At 37.1% G+C, this 25,414-nt stretch overlaps 1 protein-coding gene across 3 annotated transcripts in view; it reads left to right on the top strand.

The window, feature by feature from the left end:
• The window catches only part of LOC126267992 (mitochondrial coenzyme A transporter SLC25A42), a 173,567-nt gene extending 149,847 nt beyond the window's left edge, over positions 1–23,720 (top strand). The window contains exons 7-10 of one of the 3 annotated variants that reach the window (XR_007549064.1): positions 8,487–8,664; positions 17,462–17,629; positions 21,940–22,033; positions 23,203–23,720. Coding sequence is in view for 1 of the 3 variants with exons in the window: in XM_049973368.1 (XP_049829325.1) it covers positions 8,487–8,664; positions 17,462–17,603 (320 nt within the window). In the remaining 2 variants the exon portion in view is untranslated. Of the gene's footprint in view, positions 1–8,486; positions 8,665–17,461; positions 17,630–19,407; positions 22,034–23,202 lie in introns of all 3 variants that reach the window. The other 2 variants (XR_007549063.1, XM_049973368.1) reach the window with 2 other exon arrangements.
• Positions 23,721–25,414: the final 1,694 nt, after the last annotated feature.

Genomic DNA, 25,414 nt, shown 5'->3' with positions numbered 1-25,414 from the left:
TCTCCATTGAAATATAAATGCTTCTTTAATTGTTATTTTACAGCTTCTGTATATTTTCAACCCAATCCTGTAACAGCAGTCTAATGAAAATAAAATACGTGAAAAAAGTAAGTACTTTTCATTAGTTCAAAATTAATTGCCATAACTGTTTATACATTTATCCCACTGTGAGACAAGGTGGTCAGTGCCTTCATAGAAAAGTGTTTACAATTGCCTACAGAACTGTGATTCTATCAAGACATGCACTTCTTCACCAAAAGCAATTCTACGGCCACGAATATCTTTCTTCAGGGTTCAAAAAATGTAGAAATTGCATGGGGAGAGATCGGGAGTGAAGGGAGGAAGTGTCTGCAGCAGTACTGAAACAACCATCACAGCATGTAGACGGGCCCAATCATGGTTCCATAGGCAATTGCACATTTTTCCATGGTGGCAATGAGTGTCTTGTCTCGGAGGAATAATTATTTTAACACTTATTGCAATTACTTTTCAAATAATGAACTGTTAACTTACTTTTTCCATCTGTCTTGTTTTCATTTGACTGCCTTTATACACATTAATTATGCAAACCATTGCACAGTACATGGTAGATAATATGTTTTGCTTGCTTTGTAGTCTTTCCTTGTCCTATTTCATTTGCAAATTGAGTGATGAAATCATGCTCTCTCTTTACATTAATATGAGACAGGCTCTCATGTCTAATTCTCACTAGCCTTATCTGGGGGCAGCAGAATTTTCCTTAGTGAGGTTGCACAGGTACTGGTCTCTATTGGAGGATGATGGTTCAAATGCCTATGTGGCCAAATAAGAAAAGGTTTCCCATGATTTTCCTATATCACTCCAGTAAAACCTGGGACTGTTCCTTTGAAAAAGCTTTGTCGATTTCCTTCCCCTTTCAAGCTTTGTCGATTTCCTTCCCCTTTCAAGCTTTGTCGATTTCCTTCCCCTTTCAAGCTTTGTCGATTTCCTTCCCCTCTCAAGCTTTGTCGATTTCCTTCCCCTTTCAAGCTTTGTCGATTTCCTTCCCCTTTCAAGCTTTGTCGATTTCCTTCCCCTTTCAAGCTTTGTCGATTTCCTTCCCCTTTCAAGCTTTGTCGATTTCCTTCCCCTTTCAAGCTTTGTCGATTTCCTTCCCCTTTCAAGCTTTGTCGATTTCCTTCCCCTTTCAAGCTTTGTCGATTTCCTTCCCCTTTCAAGCTTTGTCGATTTCCTTCCCCTTTCAAGCTTTGTCGATTTCCTTCCCCTTTCAAGCTTTGTCGATTTCCTTCCCCTTTCAAGCTTTGTCGATTTCCTTCCCCTTTCAAGCTTTGTCGATTTCCTTCCCCTTTCAAGCTTTGTCGATTTCCTTCCCCTTTCAAGCTTTGTCGATTTCCTTCCCCTTTCAAGCTTTGTCGATTTCCTTCCCCTTTCAAGCTTTGTCGATTTCCTTCCCCTTTCAAGCTTTGTCGATTTCCTTCCCCTTTCAAGCTTTGTCGATTTCCTTCCCCTTTCAAGCTTTGTCGATTTCCTTCCCCTTTCAAGCTTTGTCGATTTCCTTCCCCTTTCAAGCTTTGTCGATTTCCTTCCCCTTTCAAGCTTTGTGCTCTATCTTCTTCAGCATAATTGTTTCAAATGTTTCCTGGAATCACAGTTCTGCAGATTTACAAAACATAATTTTGTGTAAACATTACTTTTCTTCCTTTGGCACTTGAACTTCCATTTTTTATACCAGCCTTCCATGATCCAATCAGCAAGCCTCTGAACTCCTTCAACATCTTCTGACAGGTGCACTTGATAATTATCCTAAATATTGGAGCAGTATTGTGGAATAGGCTTCATTAACATATTTTCTGGAATGTGCTTATGTGCTATATTTTCTCGGAATCCTCCCCTTCTTTACCACAAGGAGTTTCATGCACTCATTCCATGTCATATTGCTTTTAATGTTAGGTCTAGGAATGTGTACATGCTCCAAAGCTTTGCCACTAATCTTGTGATTCGCTATTTCTGTTGTTTAAAGGCATTAGCTGAAGTACATCTGTATTTAAAGAGCACTGCTAATAATAAAATACTGTTAAAATTGTTCTATAACTCATTGTGGTCCCTTTCCCGTAGCTACTTTTCTTTCTTTAAATGAAATCATTGCCAGTGGACAGTTTGCCAACACTTATGAGGGCATAGAATGCAGTTGAATTAAATTCAGATATTTTATCATAAATGTTAGAGCTGTGAAATTTTCTGTGCTGTCATAGTCTGTAAATGAGCAAGTGTGTAAACAAATAGTTTTGTATAGTCATAGTAATAGTAATAATTAAATGGGACCAAAATAATCCTGAAAGACCTTATTTATAGGTCAGTTGTTTGAGGTACTCCTTGGACAGCGTAGACAGATAGTTACACAGTAGACATCCCTATGTCACAGATGCTGCATGGCATTACAAATGCTGTATGGAGAAGAGGAAGGACCTCACAGTACTGTATTTGATGGATGCTCAAGTCAACAATTTAAAAAATTGAAATATGTGTTAGCGTAGTCACTGTTCACACCAGACATTTGTACCCTCATTCAGAAATGGAAGTATACTACTGGCCGTTAAAATTGCTACACCAAGAAGAAATGCAGATGATAAATGGATATTCAATGGACAAATATATTATACTAGAACTGACACGTGATTACATTTACAAGCAATTTGGGTGCCTAGAGCCTGAGAAATCAGTACCCAGAACAACCACCTCTGGCCGTAATAACGGCCTTGATACACCTGGACATTGAGTCAGAGCTTGGATGGCGTGTACAGGTACAGCTGCCCATGCTGCTTCAACACGATACCACAGTTCATCAAAAGTAGTGACTGGCATATTGTGACGAGCCAGTTGCACGGCCACCATTGACAAGACCTTTTCAGTTGGTGAGAGATCTGGAGAATGTGCTGGCCAGGGCAACACTTGAATATTGCTGTATCCAGAAAGGCCCATACAGGACCTGCAACATGCAGTCGTGCATTATCCTGCTGAAATGTAGGGTTTCGCAGGAATCGAATGAAGGGTAGAGCCACGGTTCGTAACACATCTGAAATGTAACGTCCACTGTTCGAAGTGCCATCAATGCGAACAAGAGGTGACAGAGACATGTAACCAATGTGCCATTTGGTGCCTAGAGCCTGTCATTGGATCTCGACCAATGCGAGCAGTAGTGTTGTGATAGGATAACCCACAATCGCGATAGGCTACAATCCGACCTTTATCAAAGTCGGAAACATGATGGTACGCATTTCTCCATACCATCATGCCGGGTGATACGCCAGCATGGCGATGACGAATACATGCTTCCAATGTGCGTTCTGTGATGTCGCCAAATACGGATGCGACCATCATGATGCTGTAAACAAAATCTTGATTCATCCAAAACAATGACGTCTTGCCATTTGTGCACCCAGGTTCTTTGATGAGTACACCATCGCAGGCACTCCTGTCTGTGATGCAACATCAAGGGTAACTGCAGCCATGGTCTCTGAGCTGATAGTCCATGCTGCTGCAAACGTCATCTAACTGTTCTTGCAGATGCTTGTTGGTTTGTAAACGTCCCCATCTGTTGACTCGGGTATCGATACGTGGCTGCACGATCCGTTACAGCCATGCAGATAAGATGCCTGTCATCTTGACTGCTAGTGATAAGAGGCCTTTAGGATCCAACTTGGCATTCCGTATTACCCTCCTGAACCCACAGATTCCATATTCTGCTAACAGTCATTGGATCTCGACCAATGCGAGCAGTAGTGTTGTGATAGGATAACCCACAATCATGATAGGCTACAATCCGACCTTTATCAAAGTCGGAAACGTGATGGTATGTATTTCTCCTCCTTACACAAGGCATCACAACGACGTTTCACCAGGCAACGCTGGTCAACTGCTGTTTGTGTATGAGAAATCGGTTGGAAACTTTCCTCACGTCAGCACATTGTATGTGTCGCCACCGGTGCCAACCTTGTGTGAATGCCCTGAAAAGCTAATCATTTGCATATCACAGTATCTTCTTCCTGTCGGTTAAATTTCGTGTCTGTAGCACATCATCTTCGTGTCGTAGCAATTTTAATGGCCAGTAGTGTAGTACTTTAATCAATATATAATATACAATAAAAAGAATTTAAAGAACTAGTGATGTTGATTCTGGTATTATAATGTTCAACAATGAAGCTGAAGCAATCAAAGAAACTTGATAATTGCTGAAGCCCAGGTCTTGTTAATAGCACAAATTTGCTAATTTTCAAAATCACATCATTTTAATTTTGATCCAACAATAGCCAGAAAGCCGCTTCTTCCACAGTAAATGATACATTATTTACATTTATTGATAATGGTAGCCCTACTTATGCACTTTCTTGAGAAGATACTGTTGTCATTACTGGTAAACTCTCACAGTCGAATATGACATATTTTTCAAACAATAACAGATGTGAAAAGATACCCATATATTCTCTTCTTGCTTATCAGTTACAAATGTGATGTGATGTCAATCACTTTTCAGAAATTTGAGAAGATGAAATCTACATTTTCACCTGCAATTATTATTTGTAACACATCATGTGTAAAGAAAGAGCTGCATTTCATATGAGTGGTGGTTTCTGCACACATGCTTTTTCCTTAAAGCATGTTACAGCCTGGGATAAGCTATGGCATTCTGTAACAGAATGGCATTATGGATGCCTGTTGTTTAGAGGATGCATTGCTTTATTCTTGTTTTGAGAGATTTGTGATAAACATGAGCAAGGAAATGGGCTTAATTCACTACATATTCAAGTCAAGTCTAATAGTATTTCCATTGGAGCATGGTGTATCATTTGCCTAAAGTAGTTTCTGTAGGCCCTCTATTTCTGAATATGTGGTGTAACCAATTGGTAGCATGGTCCTAAAGCATGAATGTATGAAAGACTGAATGTTAGATTTCAGTTTCTCCATCAACTTTGCATAGAACTGAACTTTGTACAATTTTCTGAAAGTTCTTTCAGTGAGATCTTACAGATGCACAAGTTGCAGCTTCAAACCTTTGAACTAACTCTCTTTGACAGCCAGCATAAAATGACAAGGGGAGGGGAAAAAAAGTAAAAATAAAAATCTCCTACATTTTTGCTGTTCATACAGTAAAACTACTGCATCACGCATGACCTCTTCATTTATTGTCTTTACTACTAACTCTATTTGCCACACATTTCACAGACAGTATCCACATACACCATTGGATTGTACCTGCAAAATAATATCGTTGTGCGACACACAGGTCAGGAGATAAGAAGTCATAAGAATTGAGCTGTGTGTGTGTGTGTGTGTGTGTGTGTGTGTGTGTGTGTGTGTGTGTGTGTGTGTGTGTGTGTGTGTGTGTGTGGGTGGGGGGGGGGGGGTCAGGGGCAGGGTGAAATTTGCTAGAGATACAGGTGAAATACCTGTGAAAGACATTAAATGTATGTGGTTTTTGTGAGTGAGGACAAAACCATGGGTAAAAAGCTCCTCCAAAACCCTTGGACCAATTTCAACCAAATTTGGTACACACATTACCTGCTATCTGGAAAGAAATAATGTGGTGGTAAGAAACGGCAACCTCCTATTGGGGTGGGGATGATAACGTAGAAAGAGAAGGGGGTAGGTAGAGATAGGAGGCAGCAGGAAATAGAGGGGGGAAGGAGCAGGTGGTAGGGGGGGGGGGGAGGGGGGGATGGAATAATAGGAGACTGGAATAAACACATGCCTGGGCAATGCCAGTAATGTAAATAGTGGTTGTTGCTCATGGCCAAGTTTTATAAAATGTGTTTTCCATTTAGATAAAAAAATGTTTAATAATAAAATAGTAAGAAGAAAATGTTTCATTATATAAAAATAGTGTCCTGCCTAATACAGTAATTTTAACAAATTGAAATCATCTCTACTTGTCATGTAGTAGTGAACACTAGACTGCACTTAAGATTGCATGCACTGACATAACTATGCTTCCTACCTGGACATGATGAAGTTCCATAGTGAGAAGTGTGATGAGAGTAACTGCTGAATGTAAACTTCTAGTCTCTGCAATGGATGCCTGTGTATTTATATATGTATGCCAGAATTACTTCATCTGAAAGGGAGGCTGGAGGGGGAATAGGTCTGTATCAGGGAAAAAGATATATCAAAATGATGAATCAGAATAATTACAGTATGCATGGAGGCATTTAAAAAAAATCGTTGTTCCCACACTCCATACATGAACTGAATGGGGGGGGGGGGGGGGGGGGGGGGGAACTAATAATGAATGCAATGGGATGTACTCTCTGCTGTGGGCTTAACAGTGGTCTGCAGAGTGTAGATGTAAATGCAGATTGAAGTGAATAACTTGTTTGGGAAACGGCAGGTGTCATTTGAGATAACATTTGAAAGAAAGGTCCTTTCAGAATAAATTAATTAAATCAGTATTACAGAACTATCTAAAGCTTCCAATAACATCTGAAATATTTTTTGCATTTTTGTGACTCGTAACTGTAATAGCCTTGTATATTTTTGGGGTAGAACTGATGCCAAGCAATATGTTCACATAAATAATTCTAAGTGAAATTTCATAAAGTTGACATGACAAAAAAACTGCTTTACTCTTCCTCATTAGTGTCTCCACCCACCACCTACCGTCCCACCTCTCTTCAGGGAACAAAATGTGTGTTCTGTTTAGCACCTCCCCCCACACTGAGAGGGAATCTGGGCAGGGGGATTAAAGAGAGGGAGAGTTTTATAAGAAGTATTTGTTTGTAAAAGGCGAAAGTATTTCACAGATCAGATGTTATGTACTAGTACTAATGAGTCATGAATTCTAATGTTAATTTCTATTATGTAATAGAAAGAGTAAACCCATATTTTGAGTAGATTTCTGTACTAATGCTTGAGTAACAGAACAGTTATCTCTAACAATGACCATTTATCATTCTATAGGTAGTGCAGTGATACAGAGCAGTTTTGGAGCAATCTAATTAGGCAACACAATTGATTTTTATCTTTGCTTGTACACTGCTTATATATAACCTGCTAGCCCATTTGAAATTTTAATCCATCAAGGAAAGGGGAAAATGTATTATTGGTGAAAAACCATTATTTTTCATTGAAATTATCACCAGTACTAATTTCTTTCAAGCAGGGAAGACATTAACTTATTTATATAACTGATGATGATGATGAAATGGAGTAACAGACCTAGAAGCACTCAATACACTTAAACGATCAAAATGCCACAAATATAGAATACATCACATACATTCAGCAACAGAAAGATTCGCATTAAGCAGAAAGGAAGGAGGAAGGGGATTTATTGGCATAAAAAACCTACATTATGGACCAGTAGACAATTTAAGAAAATTCTTTATAGAACGAGCAGAAACTAGCAAAATACACAATGCAATCACTCATATAAATACAATGGCTACACCGCTGCAATTTCATAACCACTTCTACAACCCTTTAGATCACATAACATCAACAGATACGAAGAAAGTAAATTGGAAAAAGAAAACACTACATGACAAGCACCCGTATCATCTAACACAGCCACACATCGATCAAGACACATCCAACACATGGCTAAGAAAAGGCAATATATACAGTGAGATGGAAGGATTCATGATTGCGATACAGGATCAAACAATAAACACCAGATATTAGAGCAAGCATATTATTAAAGATCCCAATACCACAGCAGATAAATTAGACTTTGCAAACAACAAATAGAAACAGTAGATCACATCACAACCGGATGTACAATACTAGCAAATACAGAACACCCTAGAAGACATGACAATGTAGCAAAAATAATACCTCAACAACTTGCCATACAACATAAACTAATAAAACAACACGTTCCCACATACAAGTATGCACCACAAAATGTACTGGAGAATGATGAATACAAATTATACTGGAACAGAACCATTATAACAGATAAAACACCACCACATAACAAACCTGACATCATACTCACCAATAAAAAGAAGAAATTAACACAACTAATCGAAATATCCATACCCAATACAACAAATATACAAAAGAAAACAGGAGAAAAAATTGAAAAATACATCCAACTGGCTGAGGAAGTCAAGGACATGTGGCATCAGGATAAAGTTGACATTATACCAGTTATACTATCCGCTCCAAGAGTCATACCACACAATATCCACCAGTACATCAACGCAATACAACTACATCGAAACTTATATATACAACTACAGAAATCTGTAATTATTGATACATGTTCAATTACCCGAAAGTTCCTAAATGCAATGTAACATATACCATACAGTTAAAAGGAAGTCACGCTTGATCAAGGTCCTTGTCACTTTCCATTTTTAACCAGACCTAAGATCTGAGAAAGGAAAGAAGGTGGTGGTGGTGGTGGTGGTGGTGGTGGTGGTGGTGGTGGTGGTGGTGGTGGTTTGTTTAAGATGTATGTTGTCACATAGTCAGTAGAAATAATATATACATTAATTTTTATATTTCAGAGTATACAGGCAGCTCCAGTCCTAATGCCATAGCAAGCTTGTTGTTTGGTGCAGTTGCTGGAATGCTGGGTCAGTCATCTTCATATCCACTCGACATTGTTCGGAGAAGAATGCAGACGTCTTCATTAACTAATACTCAGTATCAAACAATTTTGGGAACACTCCAAAAAATATACAGGTGACAAAATAAGTTTTTTTTTAATTTTACTTAATCAAACTTAATTCATTGCTGTCTTATTGCCAGAAGTTTTCATAGTATCTCACATCTTAAAAATATATTTCAGGTAAAAAGATGCTGTTGATCTGTAATTTTAATCAGTTTTGTGACTGTTTGTTTGTTTAACCTGACATTGATGAATTACTTCTTCAGTATTAAGTTTAATTTTGCCTGCAATATCTGTTTTAGCAATTGAAAATCTGTATAAGAGCAGTTGATTACTTTTAAAGTATTACATGAACAATACTTTAGTCCGCTATGAATACATGGCAGCAGTCAAAATGGAAATTTTAAATTCGCAACAAGATTTGTATCCTCCAAAATGCAAGCTGATTTTGAATCATGTAGTATACTTTTGTTTGCCTCTTGACCGTGATTTGTGTATCATTTCAATTTCCATAAACATTCCGATTATTACTTCAGTCTGAATTTCTAGTATTTCTTCATTGTATGTCAAACTAAGGAGAAATTCACTACTGTGTGCTAATAGTGAAAACATTTTATCAGAACAGAGAAAATTATGCAGCAACTGTGAGACCATGAAACAGCAGTGAACATTGAGTTCTGGGCACATTCGTTCTGGCAGATTTGTGTGAAACATTGGCTGGGTTAAATGGTTCTGAGCACTATGGGACTTAACATCTGTGGTCATCAGTCCCCTAGAACTTAGAACTACTTAAACCTAACTAACCGAAGGACATCACACACATCCATGATAGAGGCAGGATTCGAACCTGTGACCGTAGCGTTCACATTGTTCCAGACTGAAGTGCCTAAACCGCACAGCCACACCGGCTGGCTGTATGAAACATTGTCAAAGCCTGTGACAATGTGGCTGTTTGTCGAGTGAAGTCAGTTCTTCCCCATTCCCAAGAATCTGGGAGAGAATTTTCTTCAGTATGATGAATTCTCTGGTATGATCTCATATTACTACCCATACAGAATCCAGTTAACACAACTGCTGAAAATACTGATCATGTGAGGAGAAGATATTTTGTTGAATGGTTTCTGAGGAAATGACTTTGTGAGGAACATAATCTTTAGTCACAAAGTGCGCTTGCACTTAAATTGATTTGTGAATAAACAGCACTGCAGCATCTGAGGTCAGAGAATCTTTCTGTGGTTCAAGAGAGGGCATGCATCCACAGTGAGTCACAGTTTGCTGTGGCTTTTCGGTGGACAGCATAGTCAGCCCAATCCCCACCACCCCCCCTCTCCCACCCCACCCCACCGCATCCCCTCCTCACGAAGCAGGACAAGCTGTAACAGTTAATGGAAACAAATATTATGTGATAATAAATTTATGGCCTCATTTTAATGGAATTGATGTTCAATAGTTATAGTTTCTGCAAGATGGTGCCAAAATGATTAAGTTACTCCACGGGCAGTTTCAGAATCGCCTCTTCTTGCATAATACTGACCAACAATGACCATCATGATCGTGTGACTTAGCCCTTTGCAATTTTTTTCTTTGCAGCATCTTAAATCATTGGTGTATATCATTGAACCCCAAAATATCCACGAGTTAAAAGATGGTAATTTTGATTTATTGTTGTCAAAATGCGAGTAGTCTTGTCAGGCAGTCATAGTGAAATGTACGGGCAGAACTCTGGCATGCCAGACCATATAGGAGGTCATACAGCATTAGATGACAAATACATACATACACACTCACACAAATGCAACTCACACACGACTGCAGTCTCATTGGTGTTGGTAGCCCTGCACAAGGCCTCACACATGGAGACAGAGCCCTCGTGAAAGATGAGTAATTTAGGTTGTAATTAATTGTAGTTGAACATTTTAAATAATTAAATACATTCTCTAGTGTACTCTTCAAGCCCACAATTAAATTTTTTTCTTTTATTTGCATAGTGTTCTAGTAATCGCGTAAAGTTTGTTTACTTACTGTTGCTTAGGCCTAATTTTTGATCGTGCATATTTAGCATTATACCACAAATTTAAGTGCATTTGGTAATAGCTTACTTACATGTTAGTTTCCAAAACATATTTAGTGTCTTTTTGCATCTGTATTTAATATATTATCATTATCACTTAGTAAATCTCTTGACTAATTTCCAAACTACCATGGATACTAAGTGTGTGAGCTGCAGTAGGAAACGTAGTTGAGGGGTTTTGTGCTGCTCTTGTGATAGGTGGTTTCATTGTGGAAATTATAGCGGCGTGGGAGTTGAGAAAGCAAGCAAGACTCTTACATTCTCTTGCAGGGTTTGCTCAAGAGATAGGATTATAGCTGAACAGGCGGATTTGGACAGAGCGAGGGGGGAACTGAAGAGGTTAAGGGGGGAGGAGGGTAAACAGCAATGGGAAGTGGTAGCTGGGAACAGGGGCCACAGAAAGAGGGCAGAGTCTGACAGTTTCCAAATTGGCACAACCAATATATTTGCCTTGCTGCCACAGTTAAATACGGAAGAGGCTCCAGAAGAAGTAGATGTGGTTAAGATGCAACAGAATCTCACTAGGAAACCAACTGTTTCAAAAAAGTAGAAAGTAAGAGGAAAGTTCTGTTGCTAGGTAGCAGCCATGGAAAAGGTGTGCACCAGATTTTGTAGGAAAAATTAGGTGATAGGTACCAGGTCATAAACTTTTTCAAGCCAAGTGCATGTCTTAGCCAGGTGGTAGAGGATATAGGTTCCTTGTGCAAGGGTTTCTCAAAATAAGATCGTGTGATGATAGTGGGTGGAGTGGGAAACAGTATTGATAGGTATCAGGGCTACAGTATTGAGTGTGACCTGGTGAAAATAGCCTCTGCAATGACCCATACCGATGTAGCGCTGGTGCCTGATTTCATGTGACATGATCAGCCCCAGTTGAACCGCTCTGTCAGGAGAGTAAATATGGAGTTGGATCAGTTGCGTAGGGTGGTCACTCTGTCAGACATTGGACTGGTTCCTTTCGAGGCTATTGATAGGGGGGGATTTCACAAGCATGACTTACACCTCAATAGGAAAGGGAAGGGTAATCTGGCAGGGTTGCTAGCGAAATCCATAAGGGGGGGGGGGGGGACATTAGTACTCATGGATGTACTCCTTTTAGACTAATATCAGTGTCCAATGAGAAGTTCAGGCAGGCAGGTGCTAAAGAGTTCCAAAACTCACAAGATTCTCACAACAGGAAAGTAAATAATAATGTTCCCATATTTAACCAAAATATTGGTGGATTAAAGAAAACATGATGGCTGAGTGTTGTGTGTTGTCCTTAGGTTAGTTAGGTTTAAGTAGTTCTAAGTTCTAGGGGACTGATGACCACAGATGTTAAGTCCCATAGTGCTCAGAGCCATTTGAACCATTTTTTGATTAAAGAAAAAAGTAGATTCTCACAAAAGTAAAGTAAAAAATAATGTTACCATTTTTCACCAAAATATTCCGGGATTGAAGAATAAAGTAGACGAGTTCCTGGTTTGTTTAGAAGACATTGAATCTGATAATGCAATAGATATACTATGACTGTCTGAGCATCACATTGTGTCTGATATGGAAAAGGTAAATATCACTGGTTATAAACTAGCTGCACATATGAGTAGAGAGAATAAGGTGAGAGGAGGAGTTGCCATATATGTTAAAAGTTACCACTGTGTAAAAAGCTTGGATACAAAAAAGTTTTTTCTAGAGCAACATCTAGAAGCATGTGCCTGTCAACTTAAACTGAAGGAGGGCTCTTTTATAATTGTAACAGTATATAGGTCACCCCCAGCAAACTTTCATTTATTCCTGGAAAACTTGGATGCCTTGTTGTGCTATCTGTCAGACAGGGGAAAGCAAATTATTATTTGTGGGGACTTCAATGTTGATTCACTGAAAGAGAGTAATAGGAAGCATGACCTGGAAGTCATGATCGGTTCTTTCAATTTGACATATGTCATTAATTTTCCTACTCGGGTTGTAAAATAGAGCAGCACATTGATAGATAACATCTTAATAGACCAAGATAAGTTTAAAAACTTAAATTCTTGTCCTGTTGAGAATAGCCTTTCTGATCATGGTGCTCAGCTAGTTACAGCATATGATGTAGCTCCATTCAGTAATTCAAAACTAGCCTCCAAAGTTGTGCATTCAATTAATGGCTCAACAATTAGAAATTTCAGAGAAGATCGTCAGCAGTTAGACTGGGATGAGGTGTACAAGGAACCCGATGCTAATTTAAAATATAACTTATTTCATGATACACTTGTAAGAGAATTTGAAAAGTGTTTCCCCAAGAAAGTAGTTCAATCTAATTATAAGAAACCATGCAAAAAACTTGGCTTACTAAAGGAATAAAAATATCTTGTAACCACAATAGGGAAGTGTGTTTAACGACCCAGAAACAACCAAATATTATAAAAACTACTGTGCTACATTAAGAAAGGTTACTAAAATGTCCAGAAGCATGTGCATCATGTCTGAGATTGATACCTCTCATAGCAAAATCAAAACAATTTGGAATATTATTACAAGGGAGTACAGGATGATGGCATTACCATAAAAGCCAATGGAAGCTTCACAAAAAAGAAGCCGGAAGTCGAAAAAATTTTGAGTTATCATTTTTTAAATGTTGTAAAGAAAATAGGATCTAAATGTTCATTAAAAGAAGCAAGGCAGTTATTGGAAGAGGCCTTACCCACACCATTTGATACAATTTAAATTCCACCCACCTCTCCTTCTAAAATTAGGAAGATAATAAACTCTCTCAATAATCAAAGCTCACATGGAATTGATGGCACTTCCAGCAGGATAATAAAAGGTTGTTCCCAAGAGATAAGCGGGATTACTAGCCACGTATGTAATAACTCTCTGAAGCAGGGTATTTTCCCAGATAGACTGAAGTATGCCATTATTAAACCACTGCCTTATCCAAAAAAAGCTTGAAAAAGTAACGTATTGTAGAGTAGCTTCAAACCATTGCAAAAATAAAGTTTTAACAAAATGTCAGTTTGGTTTCCAGAAAGGTTTTTCAATGGAAAATGCAATATATACTTTAACTAGTGAAATGTTAAATGCGCTGAGTAATTGGAAGTCACCCGTTGGGATTTTTTGTGATCTCTCAAAGACTTTTGATTGTGTAAATCATGGAATACTTCTAGATAAGCTCAAGTTCTGTGGTTGAATGGGACAGCACTCAAATGGTTTAAATCATACCCTTACTGGAAGGGTGCAGAAATTTGAAATAAGCAGTTCACACAATATTCAAAAAACGTGTGATTTCTCAAACTGGGGAACAATAAAGAATGGGGTGCCGCAAGGTTCAGTCTTGGGTCCTATGCTGTTCTTAATATATATATTAATGACTTGCTATTCTATATTCACAAAGATGCAAAGCTGGTACTTTTTGCCAATGATACAAGTACAGCTATCACACCCAACAGACAAAAATTAACTGATGAAATTGTAAATGATGTTTTTCATAAAGTCATTAAGTGGTTCTCTGCAAATGGGCTCTCATTAAACTTTGACAGAACACAGTATATACAGTTCCACACAGTAAATGGAATGACACCATTAATAAATATAGACTTCAAACAGAAATCTGTAGCTAAGGTAGAATATTCAAAATTTCTAGATGCATGCATTGATGAGGGGTTGACTGGGGAAGAAAAAAACACACACTGAAGATCAGCTGAAACGTTTGAGTTCAGCTACTTATGCTATTAGGGTCATTGCAAATTTTGGCAATTTACATCTCAGTAAATTAGCTTAACATGCCTATTTTCATTCCCTACTTTTGTATGGCATCATATTCTGCGATAACTCGTCATCGAGTAAAAGAGTGTTCATTGCACAAAAGTGTGTAATCAAAATAATTGCTGGAGATCTTCACTGTAGCCTCACAATATATATTCACTTGTGAAATTTGTTATTAACAATCCAAACTAATTCAAAAGTAATAGAAGTGTAGATGAGTAGAACACTAGGAGAAAGGATGATCGTCACTACTCAAGGTTAAATCTAAGTTTGGCTCAGAAGGGGGTAAATTATGCTGCCACAAAAGTCTTTGGTCACTTAACTAATAGCATCAAAAGTCTGACTATTCACGATCTATTGGGAAAATACTAACCTAATCTCTCTAATATGATTTTCCATATCTGAAATGGAAAGGTCGGATGTTTATGTACTTCCTTAAAGGTTTCGAAAAAGTAAAGTTCATAGTTCAATATACCAAGGACTGTATGCATCACAGCAGTAATATATGGTATAAAGAGAATGGCAAATAATAAGCTGGCTAATCATAAAGCAGGATAGATTTTTTAATGAGGATAATGTTCATTTTGTTGTTGTTGTTAGATAATTTGTAATCAATGGCAATGCAAAAGTTTATCAAAGAGGACCAGCATTAAAATGTTAGCTTTTTCCTGGCTTCACAAATTGTCCAAAGTCAGCACTGCATTGTACATTAAGTTCAATCAATCATACTACAAAAGATGACTAAAATAAAATAAAATAAAATCATACTGGCATTGCAAATTTAACAAAACAGATTGCTTGAGAAGTTTTTATGACAAATTTAGATAATTTTATTATATTTCTTGAATGATTTGTTGATGCGTTCACCTAACATTTCAAATAAAGAAAAATCAGCTAAAACTGCCACAAAATCATTTAAAAAATTTCAGTGCAGCTGCAGACTCTGCAGTGGTGAAGATTTTGATTCATCTTTATTTAAGGAAAATGCTGTGCAGTTGCTGACATGACATTCAGCAATAAGATAAATCTTTCATTTTGTTTTTGATATGTTTTGTTGGAGTTGTCCTAAATATATACTCTTCAGCAAGTGTTTTATGTGATGCGCTGTGTTGACTTGAAAGTTTGTTTCTCACTACAAACAAAATAATACAAAAAATAATTATATCAATGTCTTTTGTTATTATGAAGTGGACTTGAACCACAGTATTAAAATAGACTTCTTTTTTTAATTTGTTGTGCAGCCCCTTAAGCTGTAACATAAATTCAATTATGAGTGTAAGATCACTGTGAATATTTTGTGAATAAAACCATCTAGATCATTTTAATATGTTAAAACTTGATTTTGGCTACTGCTGTCGTCAAAGTTAGAACTTGTAAAACAAGGTTCAGTGTCAGTATCAGTTAAAAACTAACAGTGTCACTGAACATTGTTTTATGAATTATAAGTTCTGGTTTGATGACAGCAGTAGCCAAAATGATGTTATAAATAAAAATATATCTAAAAACAAAGATGATATCACTTACCAAACAAAAGCGCTGGCAGGTCGATAGACACGCTGGCAGGTCGATACAGACACAAACATACACACAAAATTCAATCTTTCGCAACCAGCGATTGCTTCCTCACGAAAGAGGGAAGGAGAGGGAAAGACGAAAGGATGTGGGTTTTAAGGGAGGGGGTAAGGAGCCATTCCAATCCCGGGAGCGGAAAGACTTACCTTAGGGGGAAAAAAAGGACAGGTATACACACACACACACACACACACGTATCCATCCGCACATACACAGACACAGCGCTTAAATGCTGCTGGATATGTTCAGACTAGCATGTATTTTGTCATAAAGCCTTAGACCCTGATGTATAGTGAAAAATAATGGTCTGAAACTGAGAATTCCACTAGAACTCTTACTCTACCAGTGCATTATTTACATTTTCTGTTAGCTACATTGCCTCTTTAATTCTGTACCTACAGAACTTGTAAATTTGATGTGTCCTTGTCAATTTAATCCAAAATGCTTTATTTAAGGTGTAGTTACAATTTTTCTCTTTATAGTTTATACCTTGGAAAAAATACTAGTGCTTTCTTTCTTAAATTGCATTGTGTGTGTCATAAATTTTCTTGTATGGGAAAATTCATGAATATGAGACCCATATCAGAAACTATCTTCGGTATTGTTTAGTCATGTTGTCATGAAATTTCAAGCTTTCAAACAGAACAGTAAATACAGCAAATGAATTCGCTAAAAGTTCTATCACTAGTCTGCCACTTCCCAAGTGGCTAGAACTCCATTATATATTGGTGGACAATTCATGGAGTTCCCAATAAAGTGATTTTTGTAAATGGTAGACAGATATTTTATCAATGTAAGCAGTTTTAAAGTGCCCATGAAGATCTTGGGGCAGTGCTCCCTGTGTGCCAAGAACCTCTGGAACCACTTCCTCTGGTTTGCACCTGAGTTGATGTATTTCAGTTTCTCATATATGGCAAGTTTGCAGGTTTTTTTGTCCCCCTCATCAATGATGCCATAACCTGTGATAGCAATATCTGTGATCCACACTTTCTCTTTTTCCACAGTTGTGGTGTCTGGAGTATTGTGTTCCAGAATTTAGGGCATTCCAGCATTTAATGTGTCGGAACTTGGAAGTTCCACAGTAATTTAACATGTTTGTTTTTCACAACTTCTGGTTTGTGGCCCCCCTTGTTCCTTGTCACCACCAGATGGATATTATCGCTTAATTTCCAGTGGATCATTCATGCTACATCATTTTGCTGGTGTTTGTAATTAGTCTAAGTAGTCTGTTTTGCAACAGCTCAAGATATGATGAGTTGTTTCATCAGCTTATTTGCAGAGTCTGCACTCTGAGTCTTTTCCAGTTTCTCAGATCTTACTGTGTTGGATTAGTTAACATGGCTTGTTCATGCACAGCAAAAACCAGTCCTGCAGTTTACTTCTTTAGGATTCCATTGGTCAGCCCTGACCAGCTCTTTTCTTTATCTACTGTAGTATAGATCACAAATAATTCTGCAAACATTACCTTAATTTTTCAAGTGAATATTGTTTCCATTATTTTACAGGGAAGAGGGAATACGCCAGGGTTTTTTCAAGGGGTTAAGTATGAACTGGATCAAAGGACCTGTTGCTGTAGGAATAAGTTTCGCTACCTACGATTCAGCAAAAGATTTTCTGAAGCAATTATTGCTAATTAGACATAGATGAAACATTAAAACTTGGATGACAAGCAGGTAAGCATAAAAATTAAAGTTGTAATATATGAAAACTTTAGGGAATGTAATACTACAATCAACACAAATGAAATAGAATTAAATGAATCTTTTTGCTGGTTTAAATTATTTAAGGGAGGGGAGGCATGCAATTATAGGATTGACTGGTGAATCTTACTGTTCAAAACTGAGGAACAGTTTTTAAAAACTCGTCTATTTCTTAGACAAAATACAGGGATTGGAAACTGTATGGATGAAAGTGATGGTTAGGACTATCCCAAGTTGGGCATTGCACCAAAATTTCAATGTTGCATTTTTATATGATGGTCTTAAAAGGGAAAACATTCTTTATCTTGGTGCCTGGCTACCTGACATGTACTATGATGTACACACACTCAGAAATCATGGTGTGTGTGAAGGTCACAAAATTCAGTTTTTTAGATCCAATGTATGATCCGGTGACAAGGTAGAGACATATCTATGACAGAGATACGTCTATGGGAAAGATCATTCCAGATTTATTATTGTTACAAAATGAGCTACATTCCTAATAGAACTGAGATATATTTGTCATTTAAAAGGCCAGAAATAAGAGACAAATTGTACATTATAAGTGCATTTATTCTTATATCACTTATACTGAAAATTTGCCCTTCTGTTTTTTATTAATGCAAACTTGTCAGTCTTCCACTGATTGAAATACGTGATCTCCATCACGAGATAACTTTCAATGGAAAGCACTGCCGAAGTCAGCAATCTTCCCTGGCTTGTAGAGCTGTGTAAAAATGATTTTTATTCTTTTCAAAAGTTGAAAAGCAGCTTTCTACTTTGAACAGTATTGTGGGAATTGTGAGAATTAGTTTCAGCAGTTTAGAGCACTCAGTGAAGGTCTCGCATAGGCTGTTAGTTATCATAAACTCTGCTGAGCTTACAGCAGTAAGCAATGGCCTAAATTTGTGTTAGGTAGATAGAAGATCATTCATGATGTACTTTCAGCTTATCCAAAAATGCATACACTGAACAGATTTTCTTTAACATGTCATCAGGAAACTGACATGTTAGCACTGTACAAGGGGAACTTTCCTGGAAAAAAACAATGATGAAGCTATAAGAGGACCTGAGAAACTAAAACAATCATTTACCCTCAGAAATCATCACATCACACACCTTCTTTGCTTCTGTTTTCTATTAAGTCTTGTCCAACTTCCTTTCTTTCATTGAGCTCTTTTTTTTTTACCCCGCACGGCCATCATTGAGGACTCAGTAGATTATCACTGGCTATGTCAGTTTCTTCTTGGAACTTGATAAAATTTATTTCAAATGTGGAAAGAGCCCAATGATCAGAGTACACATTAATGTCTCCATAATGTAGCTGACCAAACAGAACTTTGGACTAATGCTAACACTTCCCAAAGAATTACAACCAATAATTAATGCTGCAACTGGAAAGAACTTTATTTTATGACCAAGAGCCTGACAGATTGTACTTCTACTCATTACAGAGTCACCTTCCAGTATGTGATTCATAGATTCAGTAATGTCTTTTGTAGCCAAGAATTGTAGTTATGGACTGAGACTGAAAATTCCACCTAGTAGGGAAGATCGAAGCAAACAGTTTTCCACTGCCTCATCAAGGGTTGGTACTGCACTTGGCTTTTTGAGAAAAATTTACATATTTCCTTCAAACTCAAAAGAATTGTTGTATTGCGATCGATTGGTGCCATCTTGCTCATTATAAGATTAACTTGATGGATGTAGCAAAGTACATATTTCGCATTAGAATAAATTTTTGTCCACAGTAGCTTGTACACCACTAGAGGAACCAGCCCTAACAGGTACCTCATCACAGGTCTGTGCAATAATTTTTTTTTTGAGTGTTATTTACTTTTTCCCTGTCTAATTCTTCTAACAAACTCACAGCCAACATCTGTGTATCATGTCTGGTAGAAGATAATAAACTCTAGAACAGTTCTATTGGTTTATATCTTAATATGCAATGGTATACAACAACCGTCTGAAACACATTTGATGTACCACTAGACTGGTCTGCTATAATGCCTAAAAATTCTGATTCCATTCTTTGTGATGAAATTTCTTCTTGGTATTCCTCCAACATAATTTGCAAAAGTTCATTTTGTTTTGGATGCTCCTTTGAAAACAGATGCCTTATCCAAATGGTCTTTATACTGCATCCATTTTAGTGCTAAAATTAATCTGTTCTCTGAAAAATCCAGGGTTTGATGACAATTCAGTTTTATCATGATCCCATAAGGCCAATTCAAACAAACCACAGAGATGAATAAAATTGAAACTTCCTGGCAGATTAAAACTGTGTGTCCGACCGAGACTCGAACTTGGGACCTTTGCCTTTCGCAGGCAAGTGCTCTACCAACTGAGCTACCGAAGCACGACTCACGCCTGGTACTCACAGCTTTACTTCTGCCAGTACCTCGTCTCCTATCTTCCAAACTTTACACAAGCTCTCCTGCGAACCTTGCAGAACTAGCACTCCTGAAAGAAAGGATATTGCGGAGACATGGCTTAGCCACAGCCTGGGGGACGTTTCCAGAATGAGATTTTCACTCTGCAGTGGAGTGTGCGCTGATATGAAACTTCCTGGCAGATTAAAACTGTGTGCCCGACCGAGACTCGAACAAAATTATTGTCGTTGTTGTTGATACATTAGTATTGGTAATATTGTGGTGATAGAATGGCATACTCTAGTGGCTTGGGATACCAGATTCATGGTACAGGAACAGAGAAAGCTGGGAGAAATGTTCTCTCTAGAGTGGTGATATGTGACAAGATATTGGGATCTGCTTCTAGTTGGGGTGTTTGAATGCCAACTGCTGCACCCTACTACATCACTGGTGAGCACTTTAGCTGGGCTTTGACTCATCCATGCTCGAAGTACAATGGGCTGCACTGTCCAGCTGGGAGTTGTTGTAAGAGTGTAAATCCCTTTGAGTTTGTTCCAAGCTCAGCAGTGGCACAAGGCAGTAGGAAACACATAGCTGATTATAACATATTTCACAGTATATATTAGGGTTCCTAAACAAAAAAAAGTAAGAACAGGGGACAGATGAAGTGTAAAATTACTGGGAATTGTGCAACATTGCAATGATATCACACACTGCCATAATTGATGTCACAAAAACTGATTTCCTGTTCTTATCTTGGAGCTCTTGTCATAGTCTGAAAAGTTTTGGATACAATAATGTGTGTTATATTTTGAAAGCATTGCCTTCTAGATGGCTTACTATATCCTATTACTGATGCTATATTGAAAATTCACTCGTGAGATTAAGAATTCTGAGAGAACTGGTGGTGAGGTGAAGACTCTCCTTTACTAGAATAATGCTGATGCCACTACACTGGAAGGACTTAAGTGCCTGTGATTTGGCAATGGATAAGTCAGTATAGAATTGACAGTTCCTGAAAGCTATTCTGGATGTAAGATGTTCTAAAATTTGTGCAAAGGCAAGGCAGTAGTGATTCAATGAATTAGTACCTTGGATGAAACTATTCTAATCATGGCTCAGTGTCAAGTTTACTATCTGAAAGATTTGAAGGTGGAGTAAAATTCTGTGTAAAAAGGGTAAGGCTCTTTTTCTTTTTTTTTTTTTTTGAATAAATTAACAGAATTTTCAAAACGGATAGATTTCTTTTCTCATTTCTCTTAAACAATGAGAATTGTGTCCTCCATTAATGAGCTACAATACTGATAATACAAATTGAAGAAATATAATAATAAATATATACAGAAGCCCTGGAAGTTAATATTTCAAATCACAATTGAAATAATCTATTGTAGGGGATCATACAGGAAAAATAATTTTTTAATATTTAATCACTTGTTATTTTTTTTTCCTTAAACTTGCTCATAAAATGACCTTTATCCAGTGAACTAATAAGGAAAGTTGTGCCAGTATGCAAATAATTTATGAGTGAAGAACACTTACCAAGTAGCAGAGTTATTGAGTTGTCACAGGCACACACACAAAAGAGAGAGAAAACTTTCTAACTTTCAGAAATAATCATTTGCTGAGCTTTTATTCGATAAGTTAGCAATTTCTCTCTTTTTGTGTGTGTCTGTCAATGAATCAATGGTTCTGTTATTGAATGAGTGGTCTCCTTTACTCTTTAGTTATTTACATATTTACAATGAAATACGTACATGTTTGAAAGTAATGTTTCCATTTACAATCCATTGCATGTGTCTCTGTTCCCGGTGCTCTAATTATTTTAGCTTTCTGTTAAGATTTTAATACTTTCATTTACATAATTTATAAGACGCTGTAGTCTCAGAAGTTGTTTATTACCTGTTTTAGTGTGTATAAGTAAACTGATTGGCAGGCCATCCGTAAACACCTTGTGGGGGAAAATGTGACCTACATGCAGTACATTGCTGATCCCTGTGTTAAGGTATTTGTTATTCTTATTCTACTAATGCAGGTGACCAGAAAGACAATGTATAATGCATGTGAAAGGGATTAGTTGTAATTTTTAGTGTCATATATATATGTATGAACTGCATTTTTTATACAGAATTGGATTATAAATGTAAATTCTGATTTATCTGAGAGGCAGTACATAATCTATTCCAAAATTTAGTATTCAACATTTTACGTACTTAAAGATCAGTATACAGTATAAATTTTGATAAACTTTATGGGAATGTGAATTAAGTGTGAGGAGTTGAGATAGATGATTGTGTAAATTGTCAGAGGAAAGTGGCCCCTGTTACTATTGATTTCCTATGGTGAAGAGATTTTAAATGATTCACAGTATGAAAATTTGCTTATGTTAATTAAATAAAGTAGACTGCAACATAATTGTCAGTACCACAATAAAGGAAGTAATATAAATATAGGTATAAACTTTTTGTAAATAAAATAGAAAGAAACTTCCACATGGGAAAAATATATTAAAAACAAAGATTCCAAGACTTACCAAGCGGGAAAGCGCCGGCAGACAGGCACAATGAACAAAACACACACACAGAATTACTAGCTTTCGCAACCGATGGTTGCTTCTTCAGGAAAGAGGGAAGGAAAGGGAAAGACGAAAGGATGTGGATTTTAAGGGAGAGGGTAAGGAGTCATTCCAATCCCGGGAGCGGAAAGACTTCCCTTAGGGGAAAAAAAAAAGGACAGGTGTACACACACACACACACACACACACACACATATATATATATATATATATATATATATATATATATATATATATATATATATATATATATATATATATATATATATATATCCATGCGCACCCGCTCCTATGATTGGAATGACTCCTTACCCTCTCCCTTAAAACCCACATCCTTTCGTCTTTCCCTCTCCTTCCTGAAGAAGCAACCATCGGTTGCGAAAGCTAGTAATTCTGTGTGTGTGTTTGTGTGTTTTGTTCATTGTGCCTGTCTGCCGGCGCTTTCCCGCTTGGTAAGTCTTGGAATCTTTGTTTTTAAGGTATAAACTTTTTGTTTTTTATATCTGAAGCAGTCCTGTTTTTGAGTGCAACCACTGCAAAAAATATATAAAAATAATTAACTTACTGTTGATTTGACATGTCTTATCCTCTTCTTTCAGATGCTGTGTTGAGGCCTGAATATTTTTACAGCTGTAAACACATAGATAGCAAATATTGCTCTATGCTGGTTCATAACAGACTAAAACTGTGCATGAAAATGTTTGATATGCTTCTGACAGTTTTTTCTTGCTGCATGCAAAGGTCACAAAACACAGGCACACTAGTCTTGAGAGTTGTGCCATTATAAGATAAATTATGAAGGGAGAAAATGCTGGGAGTTTCAGAAATGTTAATAGCCATGGAACTAACATGCTCTGAAATCATGCTTACAGTATCATTCATGGGAATATAATCAAACTGAAACATAAAAGTAATTGAAAGTGACAGTTTCCATTGTCTCAAAGTATTTCTATCAACTTGCTGTGAAGGTGAAGGAAATTGTGTCAGTGCCTGAAACAAACCAAATGTATATTATTGTTATAGTATTTTGTATATTAATTTTGTTGATTTTTATAAAAGTCTACTGTTAAATGTCAATTAAACTGAACGTCTAATGCAGAAAAAAGATCCCACAAAATTGTGTATATATCTTGTCAGTAGTGTTGTGTATTCTGGATGCCATCAAATTCCCATATAAAAAGGAAAATTTTACTTGAAAGCTGTTAAAACAAAGATTAACATAGCCACTTTAACTGAAAATCTTAAGATCTGTTGTTGGCCATAATTTTTTTACTCATTATTTCTTATTAAAAAATGCGTAACACGGAGAAATAGGAAAAGTCTGATTGAAAAATTGAGCACGGAAGGGATTAAAATTCTATATTCATGGTCACTTACACAGTTAAATTTGTAACCTTTCACAAGGAGCAGCCTGTCATTCAGAAGAAATGTCTTACCTTGTCTTGTGTGTTACTGTGAAACAGTTCAAAATTGGTAGTACCTTCTCTATATAAAATGAGAATATTTTTAATTCTGTAGTGTTAAATTAATTAAAATGAGGCAGAGGCAGACAAAAATCATATTAAGGGAGAAGAAGGGAAAGTGGATTTAGTTACTCACAACCCAGGTTATGAAGCAACAGGGAAAGGAAAACAGGGAACCCTGTTTTCCTTTCCCTGTTGCTTCATAACCTGGGTTGTGAGTAACTAAATCCACTTTCCCTTCTTCTCTTTCTTTCCTCTCTCTCCCCCCTGATGAAGGAACATTTATTCCAAAAGATAGGAACGTAAATTTTCGGTTGTTTTTTATGTATCTATCGGCTGTACTGAGGTGAGGTAAGCACTGGCCAGCCCCTCTATCTCTTTGTTGGTATTTGTTTCACATCTTTATATGAGATTTTCCATTAATTATTCGTATAGGTAATCTGGTAGATGTGCAGTGCCATGCACATGAGAAAAATTCGATTGCTTTATTTGAACTGTATAATTTGTTTTCACTTGAACTGCAAGATTTGTTTGGAGTAAGAGGGTGCTGTACTGAACACAATAGTTACAGTATATATTAATGACACTGAAGAGGAAATTGTGGGCCTTGGAATATTTTGTGAATGTCCCAGAAAATATTTTGATGTGGGGTATATGTTTTTGATGTATTAATATAGAAAACTGAAAAACAACGTGCACGATTTACATGTTGAAGAACTTGCCAGTGGAAGAACTATGAAATATTTGGAAGTGGTTAGGCATCAAGTAGTAGTTCTCCATCATAGGTTACAAATAGCAGATGAAAACAGGTGGTTAGGAGATGCATCACTATGCAAACAAGAACTGTTGCCACAGACTGTGGATGCTGTAGAATTTCTTTAACATATGAAATGTGCAAAAAACTGGACAACTGCTTAAAGTGTTACTTTTACATAACAAAATGTTCCATTTAGATGTGCCACAATTGTTCATTTTTTTGATTGCTTCTCATGACTGTTTTGTATGCATAGCATATGCATTCGAGATGGCAACAGCCATGACTCCCCCATACATGACTTAATCCAGTAACCACACACATACAAGTATTTCTTACACTAACAGTACATTTATTTGCATACCCAGTCAACATTTCTCAAGATGCTTTAGAAAATTCTTAAAAATTTTCTCTAGGCTCTAGAGTGAGACAGATTCCCGTCCCTTGGTGTATGTTACTGGTATCAAGATAAATTGGAAGAAGAGGTATGGCACTTTACATTTTAATTGGCATCTGATGACAATGTAAAATTTGTAGGCCTATTAGTAGGGAGTGTGTGTGTGTGTGTGTGTGTGTGTGTGTGTGGTTTTTTTT

The sequence above is a fragment of the Schistocerca gregaria genome, chromosome 1 (assembly GCF_023897955.1).
Source record: "Schistocerca gregaria isolate iqSchGreg1 chromosome 1, iqSchGreg1.2, whole genome shotgun sequence".
In the NCBI taxonomy this organism is placed as follows: domain Eukaryota; kingdom Metazoa; phylum Arthropoda; class Insecta; order Orthoptera; family Acrididae; genus Schistocerca; species Schistocerca gregaria.
The sequence above is the reverse complement of the archived record's forward strand: the minus strand, read 5'-3'. Positions and strand labels throughout refer to the sequence as shown.